This window comes from Scyliorhinus canicula, chromosome 18 (genome assembly GCF_902713615.1).
Source record: "Scyliorhinus canicula chromosome 18, sScyCan1.1, whole genome shotgun sequence".
In the NCBI taxonomy this organism is placed as follows: Eukaryota; Metazoa; Chordata; class Chondrichthyes; order Carcharhiniformes; family Scyliorhinidae; genus Scyliorhinus; species Scyliorhinus canicula.
The window spans coordinates 30,564,703-30,590,276 of record NC_052163.1 but is presented as its reverse complement, the minus strand read 5'-3'; the positions used below and the strand labels follow the sequence as shown (position 1 = coordinate 30,590,276).

The 25,574-nt window shown below is 48.0% G+C and overlaps 1 protein-coding gene across 1 annotated transcript; it reads left to right on the top strand.

Moving 5' to 3' along the window:
- Positions 1-4,138: 4,138 nt before the first annotated feature.
- Positions 4,139-24,161, top strand: LOC119953057 (fatty acid-binding protein 1, liver-like). Its single transcript, XM_038776861.1, has 4 exons — positions 4,139-4,308; positions 12,417-12,589; positions 20,002-20,094; positions 24,038-24,161. The coding sequence occupies exons 1-4, from the start codon at positions 4,242-4,244 to the stop codon at positions 24,086-24,088; spliced, it is 384 nt and encodes a 127-aa protein (XP_038632789.1). The 5' UTR covers positions 4,139-4,241; the 3' UTR covers positions 24,089-24,161.
- The last annotated feature ends 1,413 nt before the right edge of the window (positions 24,162-25,574 follow it).

Sequence of the window (25,574 nt, the reverse complement as noted above, 5' to 3'; positions counted from 1 at the left end):
ACGACGCTAACCTTTTCAAATTTCTCCACACTGCCAAACTCCTGAAACTCATGTATAACAAGGAGAAGTGCATGTTCCGCACCAACCGCTTAGCCATCCTTGGCTATGTTGTGGAAAATGGAGTTCTAGGGCCCGACCCCGACCGCATGCGCCCCGTCATGGAACTCCCACTCCCCCACTGCCCCAAAGGCCTGAAGCGATGCCTGGGGTTTTTCTCCTCTTATGCCCAGTGGGTCCTGAGCTATGCGGACAACGCCCACCCACTTATCCACTCCACAGTTTTCCCCCTGATGGCTGAGGCCCGCCAGGCCTTCAACCGTATCAAGGCCGACATCACCAAGGCCACGATGCACGCGGTCGACGAGACCCTCCCCTTTCAGGTCGAGAGCGATGCATCGGACGTCGCTCTGGCCGTCACTCTAAACCAGGCGGGCAGACCCGTGGCATTCTTTTCCCGCACCCTCCATGCCTCCGAAATTCGGCACTCCTCTGTCGAAAAGGAGGCCCAAGCCATCGTAGAAGCTGTGCGGCATTGGAGGCATTACCTGGCCGGCAGGAGATTCACTCTCCTCATTGACGAACGGTCAGTTGCCTTCATGGTTAATAATACACAGCGGGGCAAGATCAAAATGATTAAGTCTTGAGGTGGAGGATAGAGGTCTCCACCTACAATTACGAGATTTTGTATCGCCCCGGGAATCTCAACAAGCCCCCCGATGCCCTATACCGAGGTACATGTGCCAGTACACAAGTGGACTGACTCCAGGCCCTACACGATGCTCTCTGTCACCCAGGGGTCACCCGGTTCTTTCACTTCATAAAGGCCCGCAACCTGCCCAACTCCATTGCGGAGGTCAGGACCGTCACCAGAGACTGCCAGGTCTGCGCGGAGTGTAAACCGTACTTCTACCAGCCAGACCGAGCGCACCTGGTGAAGGCCTCCCGTCCCTTTGAATGCCTCAGCATGGATTTCAAAGGGATCTTCCCCTCCACCGACTGAAACACGTACTTCCTTAACGTGGTCGATGAATACTCCAGATTCCCCTTCGCCATCCCATGCCCCGATATGACGTCTGCCACGGTCATTAAAGCGCTCAACAGCATTTTCACCCTGTTCGGTTTCCCTGTTTACGTCCACAGTGACCGGGGATCCTCCTTTATGAGTGATGAGCTGCGTCAGTTCCTGTTCAGCAAGGGCATCGCCTCGAGCAGGATGACCAGCGACAACCCACAGGGAAACGGGCAGGTGGAGAGGGAGAACGGGACGGTCTGGAAGGCCGTCCTGCTGACCCTGCGGTCTAAAAATCTCCCGGTCCCCCGCTGGCAGGATGTCCTCCCCGACGCCCTCCACTCCATCCGATCGCTCCTCTGCACCGCAACTACTGAAACCTCCCCATGAATGTCTCCTTGCCTTCCCCAGGAAGTCCACCTCCGGGGTTTCGCTCCCAACGTGACTGGCAGCTCCAGGACCCATCCTCCTCCGCAAACACGTGCGGATCCACAAGACGGACCCGTTGGTCGAGAGGGTACAACTGCTGCATGCAAACCCGCAGTACGCCTACGTGGTGTACCCCAACGGCCGCCAGGACACAGTCTCCCTCAGGGACCTGGCACCAGCTGGATCCCCACACCACCCGACACCTCCCCCTCCGATTGCCCCGTCACCACCCACCCTCCCCCCAGCGCACCTCACTACAGCCCCCGCTCCAGGATGATCCGTCCTCCCACTGGTTCCACCCGGGGATGAAGATGAGGACAACACACTCCCGGAGTCACAGGCGACCAAGCCGGCGCCTGCATCACCACCGGGACCGAGGTGCACACAGCGGAGGATCAAGGGACCCGACCGGCTAAATTTGTAAATTTTCACCAGACTTTAAACTTTAAATTCTTACAAACCTGTAAATAGTTTTCCACCACCCCCGCTGGACTCTTTTTTTTAAACAGGGGGTGAATGTGGTAGTCACATGTTTGTTTAATACTTGTAATACAGTAAGGCTCCTGTACTACAGGTAGGGGGGGTAGATCCCTGCCTGCTGGCTCCGCCCAATAGGCGGAGTATAAATGTGTGTGCACACCGAGCTGCTCCCATTTCTGGTAGCAGCTGCAGGAGGCAACACATCTCTGCTTAATAAAACCTCGATTACTCTCTACTCTCGTCTCGTGGTAATTGATAGTGAATCAAATAGCTGGGTCTTTCTTGCCACAGAGAAAAATCCCGCTGAACGTGCCATTCAGCAGACTTTAACTTGAGTCTGCTGAATCACGCCCAGAGATTCTGGTCAGGATGACAAAAGAGATCGAAGAGGTAGGAAGGATCTGAAAACAGACAAAAGAGGTGAAAATATGGAGGAGATTTGGGAGGAAATTCCAGAGAGTAGGACTTACACTTTTGAACACACAGCCACCATTGGAGGAAGATGGATGCACCAGAGGCCACTGCTGAGTGAACAGAAAACTCTTAGGAGTGTTTTAGGCTGGTGAAAATTTACAGAGGTTGTGTGGAACAAGGCCATGAATTCATTTAACTATGAGGATGAGAATCTTTAATTGAAAATATTAGGGAAATTGAAATGTAGGATCCTTGCTCTGGCTCCAACAAGAATACAATGGATGGCTGCTGCCCATAAATCACCGCCACTCTCTGCAAAATGGTCACTCCCTCCAGCAGACCTATCTCCATGCTGGTTGCTGTTGACGTTCAGAAGGGCCGAATTCCTCCATTGGCCAATGGGCAAGTTGCACTGTGATTTCTATTGTATTTGCCAGGGTCATGTTGATGAGGCCAAAGCCTCAGGAAGTCTTTATATTTTCATTCCACATTCCTATTGTTTTATGTTTATGGTGTCTATGGGAGGCTTGAGTTTGAACTTAGAATTCCAACAGTGCATAAAAAGACCATTCGGCCTTAGAGTCTGCACCGAACCTCTGAAAGAGCAGCCGACCTAGGCCCACTCCCCCACCCTATCACCTTAACCCCATCTAACCTGCACATCTTGGATTGGATTTGTTCATTGTCATGTGTAAAGTGAAAAGTATTTTTCTGCGAGCAGCTCAACAGATCATTAAGTACATGAAAAGAAAAGGAAATAAATGAAAATACATAATAGGGCAAAACAATGTAACTACATAACACCGGCATCGGGTGAAGCATACAGGGGTCTAGTGTTAATGAGGTCAGACCATCAGAGGGTGGCTTAGGAGTCTGGTAACAGCGGAGAGGAACCTGCTTTTGAGTCTGTGCGTGTTCTCAGACTTTTGTAACTCCTGCCCAATGGAAGAAGTTGGAAGAGTGAGTAAGCATTTGATTATGCTGCCTGCTTTCCCCAGGCAGCGGGAGGTGTAGATGGAGTCAATGGATGGGAGGCAGGTTCGTGTGATGGACTGGGCTGTTTTCACTACTCTCTGAAGTTTCTTGCGGTCTTGGGCGGAGCAGTTGCCATACCAGGCTGTGATGCAGCCCGATAGGATGCTTTCTATGGTGCATCTGTAAAAGTTGATAAGAGTTAATGTGGACATGAGAGGAAACCAGAACACCCATAGGAAACCCTCGCAGACACGGGGAGAACGTGCAAACTCCACACAGTCAGTCACCCAAGGCCGGAATTGAACCCAGGTCCCTGGTGCTGTAAAGTAGCAGCGCTAACCAATGTGCCGCCGTGCCGTTTAACTATCCGATAACATTAGCGATATTCAATTTGTTTTTGATCCTTTGAATTTGTCCCAGCATTGATGGTAACAAGCGATCACTGATGAAACTGCTTTGATCGTAATCATAATCATGGATCGGGAATAGAAGCAGTGGATCATTTCCCTGATTTAACTGATGCTTGGAGGGAATTTTCTGTCAATTGGTTTAACACACATTGACTTTCTGATCTCGTCAATGCCTTAAAAGTTGGAAGAAGGGAAGAGCTATGGAGGGACCGGTCGTGACTCTCAGTTGATAGAGATTGGTGAATAAATGAACACCGGCAAAACGTTCGAGTGAATCCCCATCCTGCCCATTTAACCAGCTGCATGGCACGGCATGGACTAAAAGAAAAGGAATAGAGTCAATTGAGGACATTGCATAATGTCCCTGTTAAACATTAAACGGATGCACTTACTATTAACATGCACGCGTGACGTTTCCAAAATGTTTATTACAGATGTACAGGGGAGTAGGACTGTAAAACCAAGTAGAAGGCTGACAGGTTCACATCCATCACATCTCCGATACGAAACAAAGATCTTCCAAAATGTCCTTTGCTGGAAAATATGAGCTTGAGAGTCAGGAGAATTTTGAGCCATTTATGAAAGCAATCGGTGAGTAAAGCTACTGTTCCTGAGGCAAGTAGGACTTCAGCAAAACAAACTTGCTGTTCTTAATCAAAATCAGCTTTCGGCAGATTACTGCTTGTTTGCTATTGATCCAGAAACCCACAACAAAGAAAATTATTATTAAGGCCACGTCACTCCTGAGGATCGTACTTGAAATAACAGCACGATGGCACAGTGGTTAGCACTGTTGCCTCACAGCTCCAGGGTCCCGCGTTGAATTCCGGCCTGGGATAACTGTCTGTGTGGAGTTTGCACTTTCTCCCCGTGTCTGCGTGGGTTTCCTCCGGGTGCTCTGGTTTCCTCCCACAGTCCAAAAATGTGCAGGTTCGGTGGATTGGCCATGCTAAATTGCCCCTAGTGTCCAAAAGGTTAGATTGGGTTAGTGGATTCCAGGGATAGGGTGGAGGTGTAGGCATATGTAGGGTGCCCTTTCCAAGAGCCGGTGCAGTCTCGATGGGCCGAATGACCTCCTGCACTGTAAATTCTATGATTGTATGATAATCTGTGCACTTTGGAGATTACAAAATTACTTTATTTGTTAACAACTTAAATAGAGCTATTACTTATCTCTGTTTTAATATTAAATATAAATATCACCTTACTAGGTATCAATGCTTATAATCTGAAACTTCTGTCATTTGTGAATTGGAAACCAATCTGAATTGGATAAAAATCCAACTTGTCTTCATGTAATGATGGGGAGGATTTTTGTGGAAATATTGGTAAAAGCAAAATTTTAAAACCCAAGGTTCGCATAACAAACATTGTTCTATTTCCCCCAAGTATTGGAGATGGCCTTTTTGAAAATGCAGCCTCTTCGGAATATTCGCATGTAATAAAATTAATTACTTCCTCTGACATGCTTACACACCATATTGTTACATGGATTGAGACTAAAAGTGATGCCAACCTGAACTGCCGATGCTTTTTTTTTTAATCAGTCCAAATTGAAAATGAAATGAACTGAAATGAAATGAAAATTGCTTATTGTCACGAGTAGGCTCCAATGAAATTACTGTGAAAAGCCCCTAGTCGCCACATTCCAGAATTAACCGGCTCCCCACTGAGAAATCATGCAGGCGTCGTTTAGTACTCCTTTATAAATACGTGTAGCTGACACAATGGCTGCTGACAGGAACTGAGGAGGTGAGTCGCCATTTCCATTTCCAGCATGGAGCTCTGCACTGAAGCTGCTGTCCCAGTGCTCGGGTGGAGGGGGGGGGGGGGGGGGGGGGGGGGGGGGGGGGGGGGTGGAGCCCTCGGGGGGGGGGGTTGGGCTTGGTCGAGGGTCGCCCCCATGGCTGGGGAGGAGCGGCTTTTCGTCCATGAGGCCTTCAAGCCATCTTTAAATATTGTGGATGCCCATAACAGGAGCAACTACAGCTGCTGTCTCTCTGTCCCACGAGTCAATTCCAGGACAAAGCCCTGCTCTTGGTTCTAAGCTGAAAGTCACTTGAACTCCCTTTGACTGTGAGCAGCCTCTAGCTTCAGAGCTGAAGGCGATTGCGAATGAAGAATTGACCTTGTTAGTTGTGAGAGCACTTCACAGCTCCCAAGTGGATTGGAATGCGTACACATGCCATGTTTCTGATGATGATTATTGCATCTCATTTCAGTCAAATTCTGAAGTGTAAACAGTTTGCCTGAACTCTAGAACAGGCATTGTCAAACTCGGGGGCGTGACCGCGGGTGGGTCGCGGGCGGGTGTCGGTATGGTCGGGGAGGCGTCCGTCACGGCGCTCCGTATTGCGCAAATCTGCGCGCAACAACCACAGCAGCCGGCTGTTAAAACGCCGACTGCAAGCGGCCTTCAAAATGGCCGTGAACATGTAGAAAAAATGTGGCCGCACTATGCATGCGTGCCAGATCATCGGCGCGCATTCGCAAAACTATGCGCATGCTCGCCGATGATCGGGCATGCATGCGCAGTGCGGCCACTTTTTTTTTAACGGTCGCAGTTTTTTGTTTTACAAGTTCGGGGAGGTTTTATTCATTTTATTCATTCATTTTATTCATTTAATTTTTTTTTTCATTTATTTTATTCATTTTATTTTTTTTTTTCCAAGTTCGCGGGGGGGGTTATTTGGTAAAATTTTACCGGAAAAATATGCAGAACTTTGTACAGATGCGGACTCCATACTTTCCGACACCGGAAGGCTTCACGTTCATCCAACAGGCTCCATTGGAGGAGCGTGTACAAGGGCCAAAGGGACCCAAAACCATTTCCTCCATTTTTGTCAGCAGCAAGCAAGGTAAGAGAAAATGGTGGGTCGCGCAGGCCGGCCAGCGCGAGTCGTGAAGGTCGGCCGGGTTGGGTCCCAAAGGTTGGCCAGTTGGTGAAAATGGGTCCCCGGAAAAAAAGTTTGAAGAACACTGCTCCAGAAGCATCAGGACCATCGAGGCAGCAGCCAGCAATCAAACACTCCAGAGCTGGGCTTCAGTACTGGGGATATCCTCACGACCATCGGGTAAGTGTGTGGAGCAGGGGAGGGTAGCTGAGCACAGTCTCCCTAATGTTCTTGGCAGGGGTCTGGGGTCGATAATAATCTTTATTGGTGTCACAAGCAGGCTTACATTACACTGCAATGAAGTTACTGTGAAAATCCCAGGGGCTGCTGCTGGGGTGAGTGTGCAGAGCGAAGTTCTCCAGCACAACTGGCTCAGTGGATGGCACTCTGAGAGAAGTTGGGACACGTAAGGGTGGGGGAGACTTGGGGAATTTAAGGGTCCCGGGTTGGAAGCCCTAACTGATTGTTGGTCTCTCTCCTCCTCCAATTCCTTACAGATAAACAAAATATGGCTGGTTATATCGGTCCCACAGAACCTGCCCTGGCGGTGCTCGTGGCGCCCAGGCGGCCAGACGCCGGAGAAGGTTTTGACGCAAGCTAGAGGACGTAAGCTAGTGTCCCATGTGCAGCGGGCTGCTGCACAGCCTGAGGACCAGGCCGCTCCTCAGGCCGAGGAGGGGTCCAGAGGGGGCGCCAGTGACAGCCCAAGGTGTGCAGGCTTAAATGGTCTTTCGAGGAGATGACAGAAGACTCTAAACAAAGAGACAGTGTGGCACCTGTGCCACGTCCTTGCTGACTTGGCACTCATGGAGGAGGAGGACACCCGTGCCCAGTGGCTGTGACGGTCACTACAGCCCCGAACATCTATGCAACTAGTTAATTCCAGGGCTCAAGCAGGGACTTGTATAGCATTTCCCAAGCTACAGCCCAGGTGTGAGGTAACAGATGCCCTGTATGCCCGGGCCTGAGACTATATCAACTTTTAACTGGGCCAGACCCACCAAGATGGCCGGGCAGCAGGATTCTCTGCCATTGCTGGGATGCCCCAGGTCCAGGGGGCAATAGATGGCATGCATGTTGCCTTGTGCACTGGGGCATCAGGGAGAGGTTCCACTCCATGAATCTTCAACTTGTGTATGACCGCTACCTCCAGATCATGCACATGTGTGCATGCTAGCCAGGGAGCACGCATGCCAGCTACATCCTGGCACACCTGGAGATGCCCAGGATGTTCAAGGGCCAACCCAGGATGGGCTCTGTCTTTTGGGAGATAAAGGGTACCCACTGAGGTCCTGGCTATTGACAGCAGTCCGGAAGCCGGAGACCGAGGCAGAGACCTGATATAACGAGGCCCATGTTGCCACCCGTGCTGTCATTGAGCGGTGCATCGGACTGCTTAAAATACGGTTCTGATGCCTGGACCGCTCTGGTGATGCACTGTAGTAAACCGGTCAGAGGGTCTCCCGCATTGTGGTGGTCTGCTGTTACCTACACAACCTGCCACAGCAGCAGGGTGACATGCTGAAGGAGGAGGAGGAACATGCGGCCTCATCTGAGGAGGAGGAGCCGGACCAGGATGGGCTGGAGGACGATCTTGGGAGGACCCACAGGAGGAGCCAGAGGATGGAGGGCTGGCGGCAGCAAGGGTCCAGCATGTCCGGTGGACCAGGGAGGCCCTCATGACCGCCCAATTATCATAGGACAAGGCTTTGTCCATCAGCTCATTCCCTCCCCCAATCCCTCCTTCCCCCCAATCCCTCCAGTCCCCCCATATCCCTCCTCCCCTAATCCCTCCAGTCCCCTGATACTCCACCCCACGTCTTGGCCTCACCCACTTTTTATGGGCTATCTCCTTCAGCAGTGACAAAGAGAGGGCATTGTGAACTGCATGTTTGATGGATCGGGGGTCAATAGCAGATGGTATGTGTGGGCACCACAACTGGACATGAAGGGGTGTGCTGGTGGGTGCCAGTGGGCTCTGAGGAGAAAGCATGACGTTTGTATGCAGGTAGGTTGCGAGGTGTCAGCCAGTGATTTGGGACGGGAGGAGAGGGAGGATTTTGAGGGGTTTCAGGCAGAACTGATGTCAGGAGAGAGGTGGTAACTTACCTTGCAGATCGGTGGAGGCCGCTGGTCTTCTTCTGACATTGGACTGCAGAGACTGGCGGGAAAACACGCTAAATCTCCCGACCCCCACCTCATTAATATGTAACCGGGTGTTTGGCACCATATACTGAGGCAGGGCAGGCCTGGATGATGTGTACAAAGAACAAAGAACAAAGAAAAGTACAGCACAGGAACAGGCCGTTCGGCCCTCCAAGCCTGCGCCGATCATGCTGCGTGTCTAAAGTAAACTCTTCTACACCTACGGGGTCCGTATCCCTCTATTCCCATTCTATTCATGTATTTGTCAAGATGCCCCTTAAATGTCACCATCGTCCCTGCTTCCACCACCTCCTCCGGCAGCGAGTTCCAGGCACCCACTACCCTCTGTGTAAAACACTTGCCTCGCACATCTCCTCTAAACCTTGTCCCTCGCACCTTAAACTTATGCCCCCTAGTAATTGACCCCTCTACCCTGGAAAAAAGTGTCTGACTATCCACTCTGTTTGTGCCCCTCATAATTTTGTAGACCTCTATCAGGTCACCCCTCAACCTTCTTCGTTCCAATGAGAACAAACCAAGTTTAGTCAACCGCTCCTCATAGCTAATGCCCTCCATACCAGGCAACATCCTGGTAAATCGCTTCTGCACCCTCTCTAAAGCCTCCACATCCTTGTGGTAGTGTGGCGACCAGAATTGAACACGATACTCCAAGTGTGGCCTAAATAAAGTTCTATACAGCTGCAACATGACTTGCCAATTTTTATACTCAATGCCCCGGCCAATGAAGGCAAGCATGCCATATGCCTTCTTGGCTACCTTCTCCACCTGTGTTGCCCCTTTCATTGACCTGTGGACCTTTACCCCAAGATCTCTCTGACTGTCAATACTCTTGAGGGTTCTACCACTCACTGTATATTGCCGACCTGTATTAGACCATCAAAATGCATCACCTCACATTTGTCCGAATTAAACTCCATCTGCCATCTCGCCACCCAACTCTCCAAACGATCTAAATCCTGCTAAGTCTTTATCGCTATCTGCAATTCCACCAACCTTTGTGTCATCCGCAAACTTACCAATCAGACCAGTTACATTTTCCTCCAAATCATTTATATATACTACGAACAGCATAGGTCCCAGCACCGATCCCTGCGGAATAACAACCCTCCAATTAGAAAAGCACCCTTCCATTTCTACCCTCTGCCTTCTATGACCTAGTCAGTTCTGTATCAATCTTGCCAGCTCACCCCTGATCCTGTGTGACTTCACCTTTTGTACCAGTCTGCCATGGGGGATCTTGTCAAAGGCCTTACTGAAGTCCATATAGACAACATCCACTGCCCTACCTGCATCATTCATCTTTGTGACCGCTTCGAAAAACTCTATCAAGTTAGTGAGATACGACCTCCCCTTCACAAAACCGTGCTGCCTCTCGCTAATACATCCACTTGCTTCCAAATGGGAGTAGATCCTATCTTGAAGAATTCTCTCCTGTAATTTCCCTACCACTGACGTAAGGCTCACCGGCCTGTAATTCCCTGGATTATCCTTGCTACCCTTCTTAAGCAAAGGAACAACGTTGGCTATTCTCCGGACCTCTGGGACATCACCTGAAGACAGTGAGGATCCAAAGATTTCTGTTAAGGCCTGAGCAATTTCCTCGCTTGCCTCCTTCAGTATTCTGGCGTAGATCCCACCAGGCCCTGGGGACTTATCCACCTTAATATTTTTCAGGATACCCAACACCTCGTCTTTTTGGATCTCAATGTGACCCAGGCTATCTACACAACCGTCGCCAGTCACAACATCCACCAATTCCTTCTCTTTGGTGAATACTGATGCAAAATATTCATTTAGTACCTCGCCCATTTCCTCTGGCTCCACACATAGATTTCCTTGCCTGTCCTTCAGTGGGCCAACCCTTTCCCTGGCTACCCTCTTGCTTTTTATGTACGTGTAAAAGGCCTTGGGATTTTCCTTAACCCTATTTGCCAATGGCATTTTGTGACCCCTTTTAGCCCTCCTGACTCCTTGCTTAAGTTCCTTCCTACTTTCCTTAGATTACACACAGGCTTCGTCTGTTCCCAGCCTTCTAGCCCTGACAAATGCCTCCTTTTTTCTTTTTGACAAGGCCTACAATATCCCTCATTATCCAAGGATTGCAAAATTTGCCGTATTTATCCTTCTTCCTCACAGGAACATGCCGGTCCTGAATTCCTTTCAACTGACATTTGAAAGCCTCCCACATGTCAGATGTTGATTGACCCTCAAACATCCGCCCCCAACCTAGGTTCTTCAGTTCCCATCTGATATTGTTATAATTTGCCTTCCCCCAATTTAGCACATTCACCCAAGGTCCACCAACACTCTAAAACTTACTGAATTGTGGTCACTGTTCCCGAAATGCTCCCCTACTGAAGCTTCTACCACCTGGCCGGGCTCATTCCCCAGTACCAGGTCCAGTACAGCCCCTTCACTAGTTGGATTTTCTACGTATTGTTTTAAGAAGCATTCCTGGATGCACCTTACAAACTCTGCCCTGTCCAAGCATCTAGCGCTAAGTGAGTCCCAGTCAATACTGGGGAAGTTAAAGTCTCCCATCACAACAACCCTGTTGCTTTTACTCCTTTCCAAAATCTGTCTACCGATCTGCTCCACTATCTCCCGCTGGCTGTTGGGTGGCCTGTAGTAAACTCCCAACATTGTGACTGCACCCTTCTTATTCCTGATCTCTACCCATATAGCCTCGCTGCCCTCTGAGGTGTCCTCCCGCAGTACAGCTGTGATATTCTCCCTAACCAGTAGCCCAACTCCTCCGCCCCTTTTACCTCCCCCCTCTATCCCGCCTGAAACATCTAAATCCTGGAATGTTTAGCTGCCAATCCTGTCTTTCCCTCAACTAGGTCTCTGTAATGGCAACAACATCATAATTCCAAGTACTAATCCAAGCTCTAAGATCATCTGCCTTACCTGTTATACTTCTTGCATTAAAACATATGCACTTCAGGCCACCAGTCCCGCTGTTTCAGCAACATCTCCGTCTGCTCTTCCTCAGAGCCATGGTGGCCCTATTTCCAAGTTCTCCCTCAATTTTTCACCTTCTGACCTATTGCTCCGGTGCCCACCGTAGTTCGTCGGCCTATCCGATGCCATATTCAAAAGTCACGCAACATCAGTGTCCCACTATTGAAGAAAGAAGGTGGGCCACCTGGTAAAGAAGACGTGTATCTCCAGGACAATTCTGAGGTTGGAAGGTGGACCCTCTCCAGATTAACAAATCTGGAAAGTCCATCTGACGGATACTCACCCCACCCACTGCTGGAGTGTTCCGGGATCCAGGGTTGTGGGTGGCCTCCGTCCTGAATTCCAGAGGCAGCCCCAGTCATTGTTCAGATGAATCCCGACATCTGCATGCCATGTTGTTCCCATCCCATTCGCGTGAGTTTTCCCGCCTCCAGTGGGTTTCTTGATTCGCCGCAGCGAGCACCAGCTGTAGATCCCATGGGTAATTCACGCCAGCTTAAAACAGATTTTTGAGCCTTCTGTCAAATTCTCTCCCACCCTCACCCACCATTGAACCCGCTGGCAGGGAGTTGGGAGAATTCCACACCCCGTGTCTTGATTTCGCCTTCGCCAACCAGCTGCGAACACAGGACAATGGAGCTAATTTCTCAGGTTTTTCTCCCTTTTTACTTCCAGGGGTCCCAGACGAGCTGATTGAAAAAGGCAAAGACTTAAAAAGCGTCACTGAAATAGTTCAGAATGGAAATGACTTCAAAATCACAATAACAACCGGAAGTAATGTGATTCACAATGAATTTACCATTGGACAGGAAACTGATTTTGCAACAATAACAGGGAGCAAGGTCAAGGTATGATTTGGAGACTCTTCATTCACTACAATCACAATGACACACAGGGAAGATTTCCTCCATGTTCGGCAGTTTACAAAAGGGTTTACAATCTAATAAATAAATGCTCCGCTAAAATTTTCACAATCAATTTACAGATCTTTTTACTGTGCCCCACGACCCAAAGAGCAAACAATACTAAATTTGGCTGAAAAGTACATTGTGATGTCCTGATGTGCACATCTTTGTTTTTATTCACTACCTATGTCAATTTTATGCTAATTTTTGGAACATAGGAACAGGAGTAGGCCATTCAGCCCCTCGAGCCTGTCTCGTCATTTAATGAGATCGTGGCTGATATGTGACCTAACTCCATATACCGGCCTTTGACCCAGTGGATTTTCATCCACTAATTTATACTGCAGTTTAACTTTTCCCTCATAATCTTCCTGAAAATTGTTACAAGATTATATAAACCATGAATAAATAATGTTGCGGATGGGGCCCCGCAAACCACATTCATATGTTTTGGTCCTGTCCAAAGCTGGAGGATTACTGGAAGGAGGTTTTTTTTTCACATTTTATAAATTTTTTTATTCTCCATTTTCACATTTTCATTCAAAATTTACACCCCACCCACAGACAGTAAACGGTAACAGATACAAAATCAGTCCCCTTAATAATAACAATGATCCCATCCTCCCAACACCCCAAACAACGGCCCACCTGCCAATATATGCATCCAATAAAACAAACCCTCCCACGGTGGAAACAAAAAACAAAGGAGAAAAAGAAAAAAGGAGTCCGGGACAGCCCATGGTCACCATAGAGTCCACTCCCCCCTGCCCCCCCCCCCCCCCCCCCCCCCCCCCCCAACTCAACGCCGTCCAACCTCTGAAAGAGTACCGTACATGATACCAAGAGTTGTAAATCACCCCCCTCCAACTCCTCCCGTCCACTGCCTCTTGTAAAACTCCTCCCCCCAACCTCGGTTCCTTCCCCCCCAACTTTCCACCCCGGCTAGACCACTCGGACCCTGTTCTGCCAGGCTCCGATGGCCGCAGCCCCTCCCCCCACCTCACTCCTGTTCACTGGCCGGCTTAAACCGGCCAGCGTGGAGGCCCCCGCCTTTGTCCCTTTCCCCCTTGCCCGGCCCCAGGAAAGCCCTGAAATCCCCTTATAGCACACAAACCCTGCATATCCACCTACACCCCAAAGAGCCCTCACTTTGAGTGAAAGTCCCATCACTTCCCTTGTCCAAATATATACAACATTGGTTCCTTTAGCCCATACACCCTCACGCAGTGAAACAAAAAAAAAGAAGAAAATACAGTCATGAGGTTACATCGGCATATGGCCATTTCTCAATTTCTCAGTTCTGCCACAGTCCTTCTGCCTTCGCAAACTCCTCCGCTGCTTCCACTGTTCCAAAATAAAAGTCCTTGAGCTTGTAAGTCACCCTCAGCTTCGCTGGATATACAATGCCGCACTACACCTTGCTAATGTACAGTGCCCTCTTCACCCGGTTGAAAGCAGCCCGCCTCCTCGTCAGCTCCACCGTAAAGTCCTGGTATACACGTATACCAGCTCCAGCCCACTGCACCACCCGCTTCTGCTTGACCCAGCACAGGACCTTCTCCTTTACACTGTACCTACGGAAGCACAGAGTCACTACCCTTGGCAGCTCACTCGCCTTTGGTACAGGCATCCACGACCGATGAGCCCGATCCAGTTCATATCGGGAGGGATCCTCCCCCTCCCCCAATAGTTTTGCCAGCATCGCGGCAAAATACTCAGTCGGCCTGGGCCCTTCAACTCCTTCGGGCAGCCCCAGAATCCTCAAATTCTGTCGCCTGGATCTGTTTTCCAGGTCTTCCATTTTTCCTCGCTGATCCTTGTTAATCTCCATCACCTTCCGCATCCCTTTCCCCATCGGGGTAAGTTGATCACCATGTTGCAAAAATGTCTCCTCCACTTCCTTCAGCACCTCCCCTTGCTCCCGCACCTCCGCCACTGCGCTCGCCACCACCGTCATCACCGGGGAAATCGCCTCCTCCACCAGCACACTCAAAACCTCCCTCATCTCGTTCCTCATTGTCTCCATGTATTTTGTAAACTGGCTTCGAATTCCACAGCCATCACCTTAGTTATTTCTTCAGCCGTAAGCAATGCGGCCTCCCCTGGTGCTCCAGCCTCCATTTTCATTACCAACCCGCAGTGACCTTTCTACTCCCCGAAGAACTTTCAACTGTTTTCACAGCCCTTTTTTTACTGATCCTCGACATATCCCTTCCCTGTGCTTTCTCCTGACTTTTACTGCCTTCGCTGCCCCTAGGACCGGGCGTTAACCCACGACAATGCCGTTCCCGAACGGGAGCCCTCCAACGCGTACACTGGAAGGAGGTTTTTAGGGTAATCTCTAAAGTGGTGCATGTGAAACTGGAGCCAGGCCCTCAGGAGGCCATATTCGGGTGTCGTCCAGCCGCGGTTGGAAATGGGCGTGGAGGCAGATGTTGTAGCCTTCGCCTCATTGCTCGCCCGAGGGCAGATCCTGTTAGGGTGGAGATCAACCTCTCCACCCTGTGCCCTGGAGTGGCGGGGGACCTGCTGGAATTCTTAACGCTTGAAAAGGCCAAATTTGAACTGAGGCGAAGAATGGAGGGGTTCTGCAATTCATGGGCGTTATTCATTATGCACTTTCGAGAATTGGGTCTCATCGAACATTAGGGGGTGAGGGCTGAGAGGGTTGGGGGGAGGGGGACTGTATGTGTTAATGGTGACTATGGGTGATTCCTGATTCCTTTTTGTCATTTGTTTATGTTAACATGCGAGCCAATGTCTGGGGGTTTGGTGGGAGGATGGGATCGTTGTTATTGATATGGTGATTGACATTACATTTGTTACTGATTATTGTTTATTGTTGGGTGTAAATTTGGGAGAAAATGTGAAAAAGGAGGAGAATAAAAAATATATATTTTTTAAAAGCCATGAATAAGTACATGAAAGTATGGATTTTTTTAATGTCTTTTTCTTTTGTGCTACATTTTGTATAGTTTCTTGTCTCCTGGTATCTTTAATAACTTCTGTGCCTTAGGCACTCTGCACCAAATAATCTTACCTATAGATTGGAAAGACTCAGGTCCTCATAAAATGAGAGTTCAGTGGCTCCTCCCTTGGCAACTGTCGCGCCCAGGAGCAGGTGAGCTTCATCAGAAGTAACTGGAGTCAGCGAGCCGGGTCGTTTGGTTCAAGCCTCGACTTTTCAGCCAGAGTCAAACCAATATTTCAAACCCACCAATTATTTGAATTATCAAAATAATTTTGATGCACCAAAAGACAAAAGTGTAGGTAAACAATTATGTCCTCTTCCATCTAAATAGTTTTGAGGTTTCACAAATGCTCAGCCAGACAGAGTACATTTAAATTCTCAGACATGTACAACTGCCACATTTTATGACTTGAGAAATTATTTTGAAAACCACGTGAATTGCATCTGTGTATCTGTAGAAATCCCTGAACAAGGAGTGTCGGAGCATAGGAACAAAGAAGGCCCCCAAAATGTCCGTCAATCTTGTTTTGCCATTCAATTAGATCATGGCTAATCAATGAGCGAGATTCTCTGTTTGGGAGATCAATATGCCGGAAGAGAATTACTACCGATTTATGTTCCCACTGGGAGCAAATCGAGAAGCAATTCAGTATTCCTCACCATGCAAATTTATGCATGACGAGGATTAGAAGGAATCCTCAAGGGAATCCCACAATTAGGTCGCTATTTTGAGCAGGTGGCTTGATTGCGAAGTCCCACAGTCGACCACACCCCCCACCCCCATCCATTTTCTGGGTGCCCCATCTTCCCCCAAATATAGGGTGACCCAACTCCCCCCTGCCCCGGGACACCCTAACTAGTGATCCCCCTCACAGGGACCCTATTAATAGAGCGAGCCCCCGCCTAACTAGAGGGACCCCCCACAGAGACCCCCTGAATAGGAAGACCCCCCCAGAGACTCCCTTAATAGAGAGTCATCCTCCAGGGACTCCCCCCAGGAACCCCTGCAGAGACCCCCTAACTAAAGGGACCGCCACAGTGACCCACTAACTTGAAGGATCCGCCTCAGAGACCTTCTAATCCCGCTCCACCCTCAGGCCCTATATAACACCTACTTGTGGGCCTCTCCCAACTGGTGAACATCCCTGAACCCAAACCGCATCAGATGTCTGCTCACCTACCAAATTCAAATGAGGTCACTGCCTCAAAGTCACAGCCACTTCTTTGTCAGCAGAATGGGTAGCCAGTTGACCGTCCAAAAGCTAAAAGTAAACTAAAGTGAGTTATATGCAAATTAAAGTTTATTGCAATAATTTTTTTAAGATTGTTACATTTTGCAACTATGTCTTTACTTTACGGTGAAATGAAGGGGTCATGTGGCCTGTTCTGAAGTCTGCCTTACAGTCAGCCTAGTTGGTCTGATTAAAGATTAAAGGCAGCCCAGATTGTTTTACTGGAAAAAGGGTGTAAGATGTTTACACTTGGGGAGAATGGCATTAATCTGTGTGCTAACAGTGGGTAGGCTGCAAGTTCTAAAGTCCCAGAAAAATGTTGAGAATGTCAGGATGTAAACACTCGTGGTATAAACTGACCATTTGCTTCCAAGATAAATGAGAGTCGTGGTCTAAATAAAAGCTAATTAGCATTTATACATGGATACAAGGCCTGTGTGATTCAGGTTGCCACAGAGATGGATTTTGAAAGGGGACGGGACTAGGATATCCCTGGAAGCTCACAGACAAAGTTTGTCTGCCAGAATCCAGGAGAGAGAGGGCAGCCATTGGCATCAAGGTGGTGTGACTTACCACATCGGAATGCAGGTGGGAGCTCAAGCTCTGATTTAAAAGACATAATTCATGAGGAACTAACATGAGGCGAGAAGATTTGCTTGGCTTTCATGAGAGGGGAAGAATTGCCAAGGGGTAAATTGTGAACCATAGTTCTGAATTTAGGGCAGCACGGTACCACAAGTGGCTAGCACTGTGGCTTCACAGCGCAAGGGTCCGAGGTTCAATTCCCCACTGGGTCACTGTCTGTGCGGAGTCTGCACGTTCTCCTCGTGTCTGCGTGGGTTTCCTCCGGGAGCTCCGGTTTCCTCCCACAGTCCAAAGAGGTGCAGGTTAGGTGGATTGGCCATGATAAATTGCCCTTAGTGACCAAAAAAAAGGGTTAGGAGGGGTTATTGGGTTACGGGATAGGGTGGAAGTGAGGGCTTAAGTGGGTCGGTGCAGACTCGATGGGCCGAATGGCCTCCTTCACACTGTATGTTCCATGTTAAGGGTTCTCAGGCTGAGGAAGGAGAACAACAAAAGTAAATGCTCTGGAGCTAAGAATCACCTTGGACTGGCTCGAAGAGAATTGAATGTCTACTTAAACAATAGGGTGGAGTATATCTTGGAAGTGTCTTTTAACTTGTGTTAAAGCTTAAAGGTGAATTATTTTTTTGGATTTAAAGAATAAGTTGACGACAAATATAGTAGGGGTATGGGGGAGGGGTGGGGGAGGGGGGTAGTTTTATCAACAGTGGGAATTATGACGTGAATAATAAGGCAGGATGTGCAAATTCGATTTCCTGAAGGTGGGTTGCGATGCACAGATAAAGAACATGTTCGTGGCATGTTCGTGGCATGTTCATGGCATGTTTGTGGCATGTTCGTGGCATGTCCAGCTTCCTGCAGGCCTGTGGCGGCATCATACTAGTAGTATGCCATGAAAACTCATTGTGTAAAACTTTTTAAAATTGTTTAAACCTTCAAGCAAAACATCAGCAACGCACAAGAACTATATGTCACCCAGTTCACATGTGTCTGAACGTGTCATGCGTCAGTCGGTTGTGTGCAGATGTGTGCCAGGTCAGCGGTTTCTCTTGTTTAGCTCTACAGCACAAGTGAGGGAAGCAAGAAAATGGGAGCTTGCATGGGTGGGACCAGCAAGGGTGAATCAATGGTGAAGGGAGATGTGGGATGGGATCTGGGACATGGAGGAGTGGAAGAGGGATTCACGGGAGGACAGAGAGTGGGGTTGCAGGCATGGAGGAGTGAAGTGGGAAGGGCCAGGCATCCTGGGTGTGGTGAAGGGGGGAGGTGGTGTGACAGTCAGTCAGTGTTACTACTGCAAACGTGTGCTCACCTCAGGGTGTTGGCTGGCAGAGTCCTTACAAGGCTTTGAGTTCACATACAACATTTTAATTATCCCCACTGAGAGTGCTCTTGGTGTCGTTCACAATGCATAGGAAGGAGGGCCAGCTGAGAATGCATGTTTAGCTTGTTCTACAGAATGGTGAGTACAACAGTGACATGAACATTCAATAATGAGAGAACAAAAAAAAATTGTTCCTTCTAAATTAAAGGAAATATCCCCACTCCACTGTACTATCAATGCACGTGAACCATGAAATGTGATATTCTATTTAGTTCTCTGACTAAACTAGTCTCAACAAATAACATACAAACATTGCAACATAAAATCCCTACAGTACAGAAGGAGGTCATTCGGCCCATCGAGTCTGCACTGACCCTCTGAAAAAGCACCCTACCTAGGCCCTTTGTCCCGCCCTATCCCCGTAACCCCATAACCCCACCTAACTTGCACATCTTTAGCATGGCTAATCTGCCTAACCTGCACATCTTTGAACTGTGGGAGGAAACCGGAGCACCCAGAGGAAACCCACGCAGATAGAGGGAGAAAGTGCAAACTCCACACAGACAGTCACCCAAGGCCGGAATTGAACCCGAATCCCTGGTGCTGTGAGGCAGCAGTGCTAACCACTACACCACCAGGCCACCCACGGTACCACAGTAATAACGATAATGAATAAAGTGAACCAGTAATGTGAAATATTTACAAGTAAATTTTAATTTTGATAAACACCCAAGCCACTTTTGTGCTGCCAAGCCTTATGTTAATACCAATGGGTAGGAAGGTTGTAGCCCTGTGGCATGCACGTCCGGTTACAACGTTAGGAACGGCAGTCTGTTGAGAAATTCCTCTCCAGATGTTCAATCTGTGCTGTTTTTAGACTTTTATTACAGTAAAAGTCTTAAAACATGAAATCAAGTGTCATCCTTTCACCAATTAACTGGGAGTTCAAATTTATTTATTTCTTTCTTAAATTTAGTGTTGCCAATTCATTTTTTTCCAATTAAGGGGCAATTTAGCATGCTCAATCTCCACAATGTGCAAACTCCACACGGACAGTGACCCAGGACTGGGATCGAACCTGGGACCTCGGCGCCGTGAGGCAACAGGGCTAACCCACTGCGCCACCCTGCTGCCCCTGAAATTTATTTTTAGAAGTTATCAAATTGTACAGAGCTCATGGGAAGTTCCATATGTGTATTAAAGAGCAGGTATGAAACTCTACTTTTGTTCTGCTTTATTTCAGGCTGTGGTGACCTTGGAAGGTGCAAACAAACTCTTTGTCAGGCTAAATTCAGTAACATCAGTCACTGAACTGTGTGAAAACAAATTGCTTGCTGTAAGTGCGTCTTCATTCGTTTCACTAAGAAACTAATTTCCATTGTGTCAGCTCCTTCAGTCTTAATGATTGCACACCGAGTAGAAATGTTTAAAATGGCAAAGAAGGTGGCAAGTTATCAGTTTTAAATTTCATGGGGCTAAATTTTGCCCTCAAGCAATTTTGAGGCAGCGCGCGGTTTCAGGTGCCTCTACATGGAACAGGAAAGCAAATCTGCCGCTGGATGAACAAATAGGGAGAAATTTCTCTTTTTTTGACAAAGTGTCAAGTCAGGCGGGAAAAGCAGTGTGTAGCCTACCAGCCACACTGCCGGCTTTTCCGGCCATATTTTTCGACACGTTGTCTGAAGAAATCCTGGAAGCAGATCCCACGATGTGCCACTGGGAGGGTCAGCTCGGAATCTCAACCCCTAATAAATCTTTTAAGGGGTGCTCTGATCTAGAAACAAAAATAAAAAAGAAACACAAATAGCCCACAGAACCCCTCCCCCCCCCCCAACCACGGACTCAGAAACCGCTCTCCACTGAGTTGTGAACTTCCCCTCCCCCCTGCCTCCCCCCCCCCCCATCCCCAGGGTGGGCCACCCACCACCCTAAACCTCCCCAAAGGAAGCCCCGTGGCTGTGCCTATTAAGTGCCCCTGGCCAGGGTACTGCCCAAAAATGACCGGCTCCTCCCTGGGGCCTCGGGCCTGTACCTACCCCTGCACCCCCGGCAGCTATTGTAAACCCCACCAACGTGACATCACACCAGTGGGGGGGAGGGGGGTGGAATCCTTATGTGGTGGGATGATGATACAGGTGGGATGTGCACTAATGGTATTTAAATATATGGTACATGAGGTTCATGAGGGGAATCACTTTATGTTGTTGACGGGGGGTGAGGACAATCGCATTTTGGGACTTCCCCTCAATTCTCCAGGCCCCACCGCTGTAATGATATCATGGTTGTGTTGTAATTCACCAACTGACCACTAGGGGTCTCACTACCATACACGTGATCGTTAAAGTCAGCTGACCCCTCAGACTCGAAAGAGAAAATGCTGGAAAATCTCAGCAGGTCTGGCAGCATCTGTAGGGAGAGAAAAGAGTTAACGTTTCCAGTCCGATGACTCTTTGTCAAAGTTAACAGTCAGAGAATGTGGAGATTATTTATACCGTGGAGTGAGAATGAAAGATGAGTCACAGCCACAGAAACCCAGGGAAACCGGTGCTAATGGCCACAGATACCAAGGGGAAAGAGTGCTAATGGCAGTCCCAGAGAGAACAAAAGATGTGAAAGGCCAAACAGCAGAGAAACTAACATCAGAGGCTAAACGGTGACAGATGGAGATGTAGGGGGAGGGGGAAGCAAAGGGGAGAAGGGGTAAGGAAAGGTGGATAATATTAGGGGGGGGGGTTAACATATTAAGAAAGACAAGAAAGAAAGAAATGGTAAGAGACAGTTGAAATGAAATGGGATGAAAACAACTAGGTCGAGGTGGGGTAGAGCTAATCATCTGAAGTTGTTGAATTCGATGTTGAGACCAGAAGGCTGTAGCGTGCCTAACCGAAAGATGAGATGTTGTTCCTCCAGTTTGCGTTGAGCTTCACTGGAACATTGCAGCAGGCCAAGGACAGACATGTGGTGCGGGAGATATACCGCACACTGTTGGGGGCTCTGTTAGCAACTGTAGGTGGGAAATCACAGTTGAGGAAGAAGGAACACATTTTGAAGCACCATTTTGGAAAGTGGCGTCATCAGAACAAATGCGACGGAGGCAAAGGAGTTGAGAGAAAGGGATGGAGTCCTTACAGGGTGTAGGGTGTGAAGAGCTGTAGTCCAGATAGCTGTGGGAGTCAGTGGGCTTGTAGTGGATATTAGTGGATAGTCTATTGCCGGAAATGGAGACAGAGAGATCAAGGAAAGGAAGGTAAGTGTCTGAGATGGACCAGGTGAAAGTGATGGAGGGGTGGAAACTGGAAGCGAAGTTAATTAATTTTTCCAGGTCCGGACGAGAGCATGAAGCAGCACCAAAATAGTCATCGATGTATCGGTAAAGGAGTTGTGGGAGGGGACCCGAGTAGGCCTGGAACAATGAATGTTCCACATACCCCAGAAAAAGACAAACGTAGCTCGGACCCATGCGGGTACCTATTGCTATACCTTTGATTTGGAGAAAATGGGATGAGTTAAAGAAGAAGTTATTGAGAGATAGAACGGGTTCAGCCAGGCGGAGGAGAGTGGTGCTGGATGGTAATCGTCCGGGCCTCTATTCGAGAAAGAAGCGAAGAGCTCTCAGGCCATCCTGGTGTGGGATGGAGATGTGAAGAGATTGCATATCCATGGTGAATAGAATGCAGTTAGGGCCCGAAAACTGGAAGCTTTCAATATGATGCAGTGCATCAGAGGAATCCCGGATGTACGTGGGGAAGGAATGGACCAGAGGAGTGAGGATGGAGTCAAGATAAGAGGAAATAAGTTCGGTGGGGCAGGAACATGCTGACACAATGGGCCTTCCGGGACAGTCCTTTTTGTGAATTTTGGGAAGTAGATAAAAGCGGACTGTCTGGGGTTGGGAGACTGTGAGGTTGGAAGCTGTGGGGGGAAGGTACCTGGAGGAAGTGAGGTCGCTAACGGTGTTGGAGATAATGGCTTGATATTCAGTGGTCTGGTCATGGTCCAGGGGGAGGTAAGAGGAAGTATCTGAGAGTTGGCGCTCAGCCTCTGCGAGGTAGAAGTCAGTGCACCAGATGACAACAGCAACTCCTTTGTCGGCAGTTTTGATGACAAAGTCGGAGTTAGACCTGACAGAGCAAAGAGCAGAAAGTTCGGAAGGAGAGAGGTTGGAATGGGTGAGGGGGGCAGAAAAATTAAGACGGCCAATGTCCCTTCGACAGTTCTCAATGAAAAGATCAAGGGCAGGTAATTGTCCCGGCGGGGGGGTCCACTTGGAGGCAGAATGTTGGGGGCACATGGAAGGATCAGTGGAACGGGGGGAGGATTCTTGCCCAAAGAAGTGGGCACGGAGACGAAGGCGACGAAAGAAGAGTTCAACATCATGTCGAGCCCGGAATTCATTGAGGTGGGGACGTAAGGGTACAAAGCTGAGTCCTTTGCTGAGAACAGCACGCTCAGCCTCAGAGAGCGGAAGGTCGAGGGTATGGTGAACATGTGGCAAGGGTTGGGGTTGGGTGAAATGGGGTATGAGGGATTGGAGCTGGTGGAGGGCCTGGGATGGGCAGTGGTGTTGATACTGGGAGAAATGGGGGACGAGGGATTGGGACTGGTGGAGGGCCTAGGATGGGCAGTGGTATTGATACTAGGAGATACTGGGTTGATACTGATACTGTCTAGAGGAAGTCAAAAGAGAGGCTGCTTGTGCATGATTTTACTGTCTTTTTATCTGTTCTCTTGCGTATAGTTTACCTACAGTTAATGTCAATCAATCGTTTATAACTTTAACTACAAGTGTTCTTGTAATAAATAAGGCCATCCAACAAGAACATTACAACCGCCTTGGGTGGAAACCGCCCCCCCCCCCAACCCCACCCCCACCACCCCACACATGGTCTTTCCCAATTGCCTTCTCAGAATGCCTGATGGCATTGTTTTCAAAAGTAATCACAAAGAACTAATAAAGAACCCAGGCACTGGCTGATATTCATTCGAGAGACAAAATATTTCACTGGACACTCTGATAAACATCTTCAAATGAAGAAATGCAGAAATCCAAGACCAATCTGGCAATGTTAAATGGAGAATAGACAATGTCAGCAAAAGACATATGTGGCAATGGCAATTGCCTTAATGATGATCTTTATTAGTGAAGGTTAGATATCCATGAGGAGCACTTGAAAATAATCCAAAAGGTCCCTTTTCTAGAGGTTTCACTGCAATTCCCAAATGTATAATTTTTCTTTATTTGGGAAATCTTCAGGAATAATATATTTTTGTTCTTTCAGATACTCACTGTTGGTGATCTCACTTACAAGATGATCAGTAAAAGAGTTTAGAAAGGCTCATCCACCATTGATAAAGTGTGTCAGTCCTAGTTGTTTCAAATAAAGTGTGCATATAACAATAAAGTTGTTGCATTTGGTCAATTTTGTTAAAGTACGAGTCAATAAGTTACATCACAGTCGTCATGTTCATTACCCTTGAATTACAATACAACATTGCACTTAACTGTGATTACAATGGGGCAAACTGATTGTCACAAATATCAGTTTTCATCTCTGGTGTTCAAACCTCTGATGTATTGTGGGGAAGTGAAAAGACAGAGGAAGAGTAGGGCATTTGGTAGGGAAAAGAGAAAATAAAAAGAACGATGAGAAAGAGAAAGTTGATACAAAAGCAGGAGTGGTGCAGTTGGAGTCAAAAGGAGAGACAGATAGAAAGTCCCTTTACTCTGATTATTTATATCCCTCTGCCTCGCCAGTGCATATCTCCTTCCCCAATGCCTCTGTTCCTCTGTCAACCAACACAACGACAGTCCCGCTTTTTGTCTGACGTTTATAGCCACGGCACTGATGAAGATGACAGCTGTAATTTATGGAAAATGGCACACTTTTCAAAATTTGACGACGAGTATTAGCATTAAGCACACCCTCGCCATGCTACTGAACAATACACTCCCTCTGCTCGGCAATGAATCTTTAACCTAAGTCTGGAAGAGCATCTATTTCCACTGTTGTGCTTTTCTTTTTCACAGCCAGCAGAAAGCCTATTTGTAGATTCTCTCTGAGACTCTGCTGACACTTTGTTGGTTCTGTGGACTCCCACCCATCCAAAATGAAGTTGGGATTTCAAACGTGACCATTTACAGTCAGCAAAGAAAGAGATTTTCATCTCATTGGTCCTGTCCTGCTCCAAACCCACTGTCCAGAAAATGAAACAACACCCAAAGCCCGTCAACGAGTCAGCCACATAACCAAATATAAAAAAATCAGAGTGTGAAGATCTGTGTAATTTCTCGAATTTCAGAGGGGGCTATAACTCATCTCACAAAAGGTTTGAGAAACCATGAGAATGCCCTATTCTGCAATGATCGAGCCTATGTCACCAAGTCCCTCTTCACACTTATTTAGTTTAAATAATAATTGAGTGAACAATTATTGATAATAAAGGGCGATCACTTTGTTACTATTGTCCATATTTGGTTTGATTGAATCTTGGATTTGTAGATTTGTAGATAGTTTCAGAGGACTGAAAGTAAAAAGATAGCGTATAGAAGTATATTATTCAATAAGATTGTATTCAGAGATTAAATCTCCTCAGGCATGTCTCTCTACCCTGGGGGACTATACTTACCTTTGCACCCCCAGCGGGCTGTACTCAACTGCTTCACGTTTTACAAGTGTAAACCTCACCAATGTGACGAAGGGGGAATTTTTTATGTGGGGGGATCATATGGCGGGCAAGCCTGATAATTATATTTAATTGGGGTTTGCTCCCTTTCCGGGTGGGAACCTCCTTGCGTCACTAGGTGATGCTTTGATC

What these genes read in the sequence shown, in the direction of transcription:
- LOC119953057 (XM_038776861.1), top strand. Translation starts at nt 4,242, where the DNA reads ATGTCCTTTGCTGGAAAATATGAGCTTGAGAGTCAGGAGAATTTTGAG. An exon ending in TAACAGGGAGCAAGGTCAAG is followed by an intron (nt 12,590 to 20,001) that starts GTATGATTTGGA and finishes GCTTTATTTCAG; the next exon opens with GCTGTGGTGACCTTGGAAGG. An exon ending in GTGAAAACAAATTGCTTGCT is followed by an intron (nt 20,095 to 24,037) that starts GTAAGTGCGTCT and finishes TTGTTCTTTCAG; the next exon opens with ATACTCACTGTTGGTGATCT.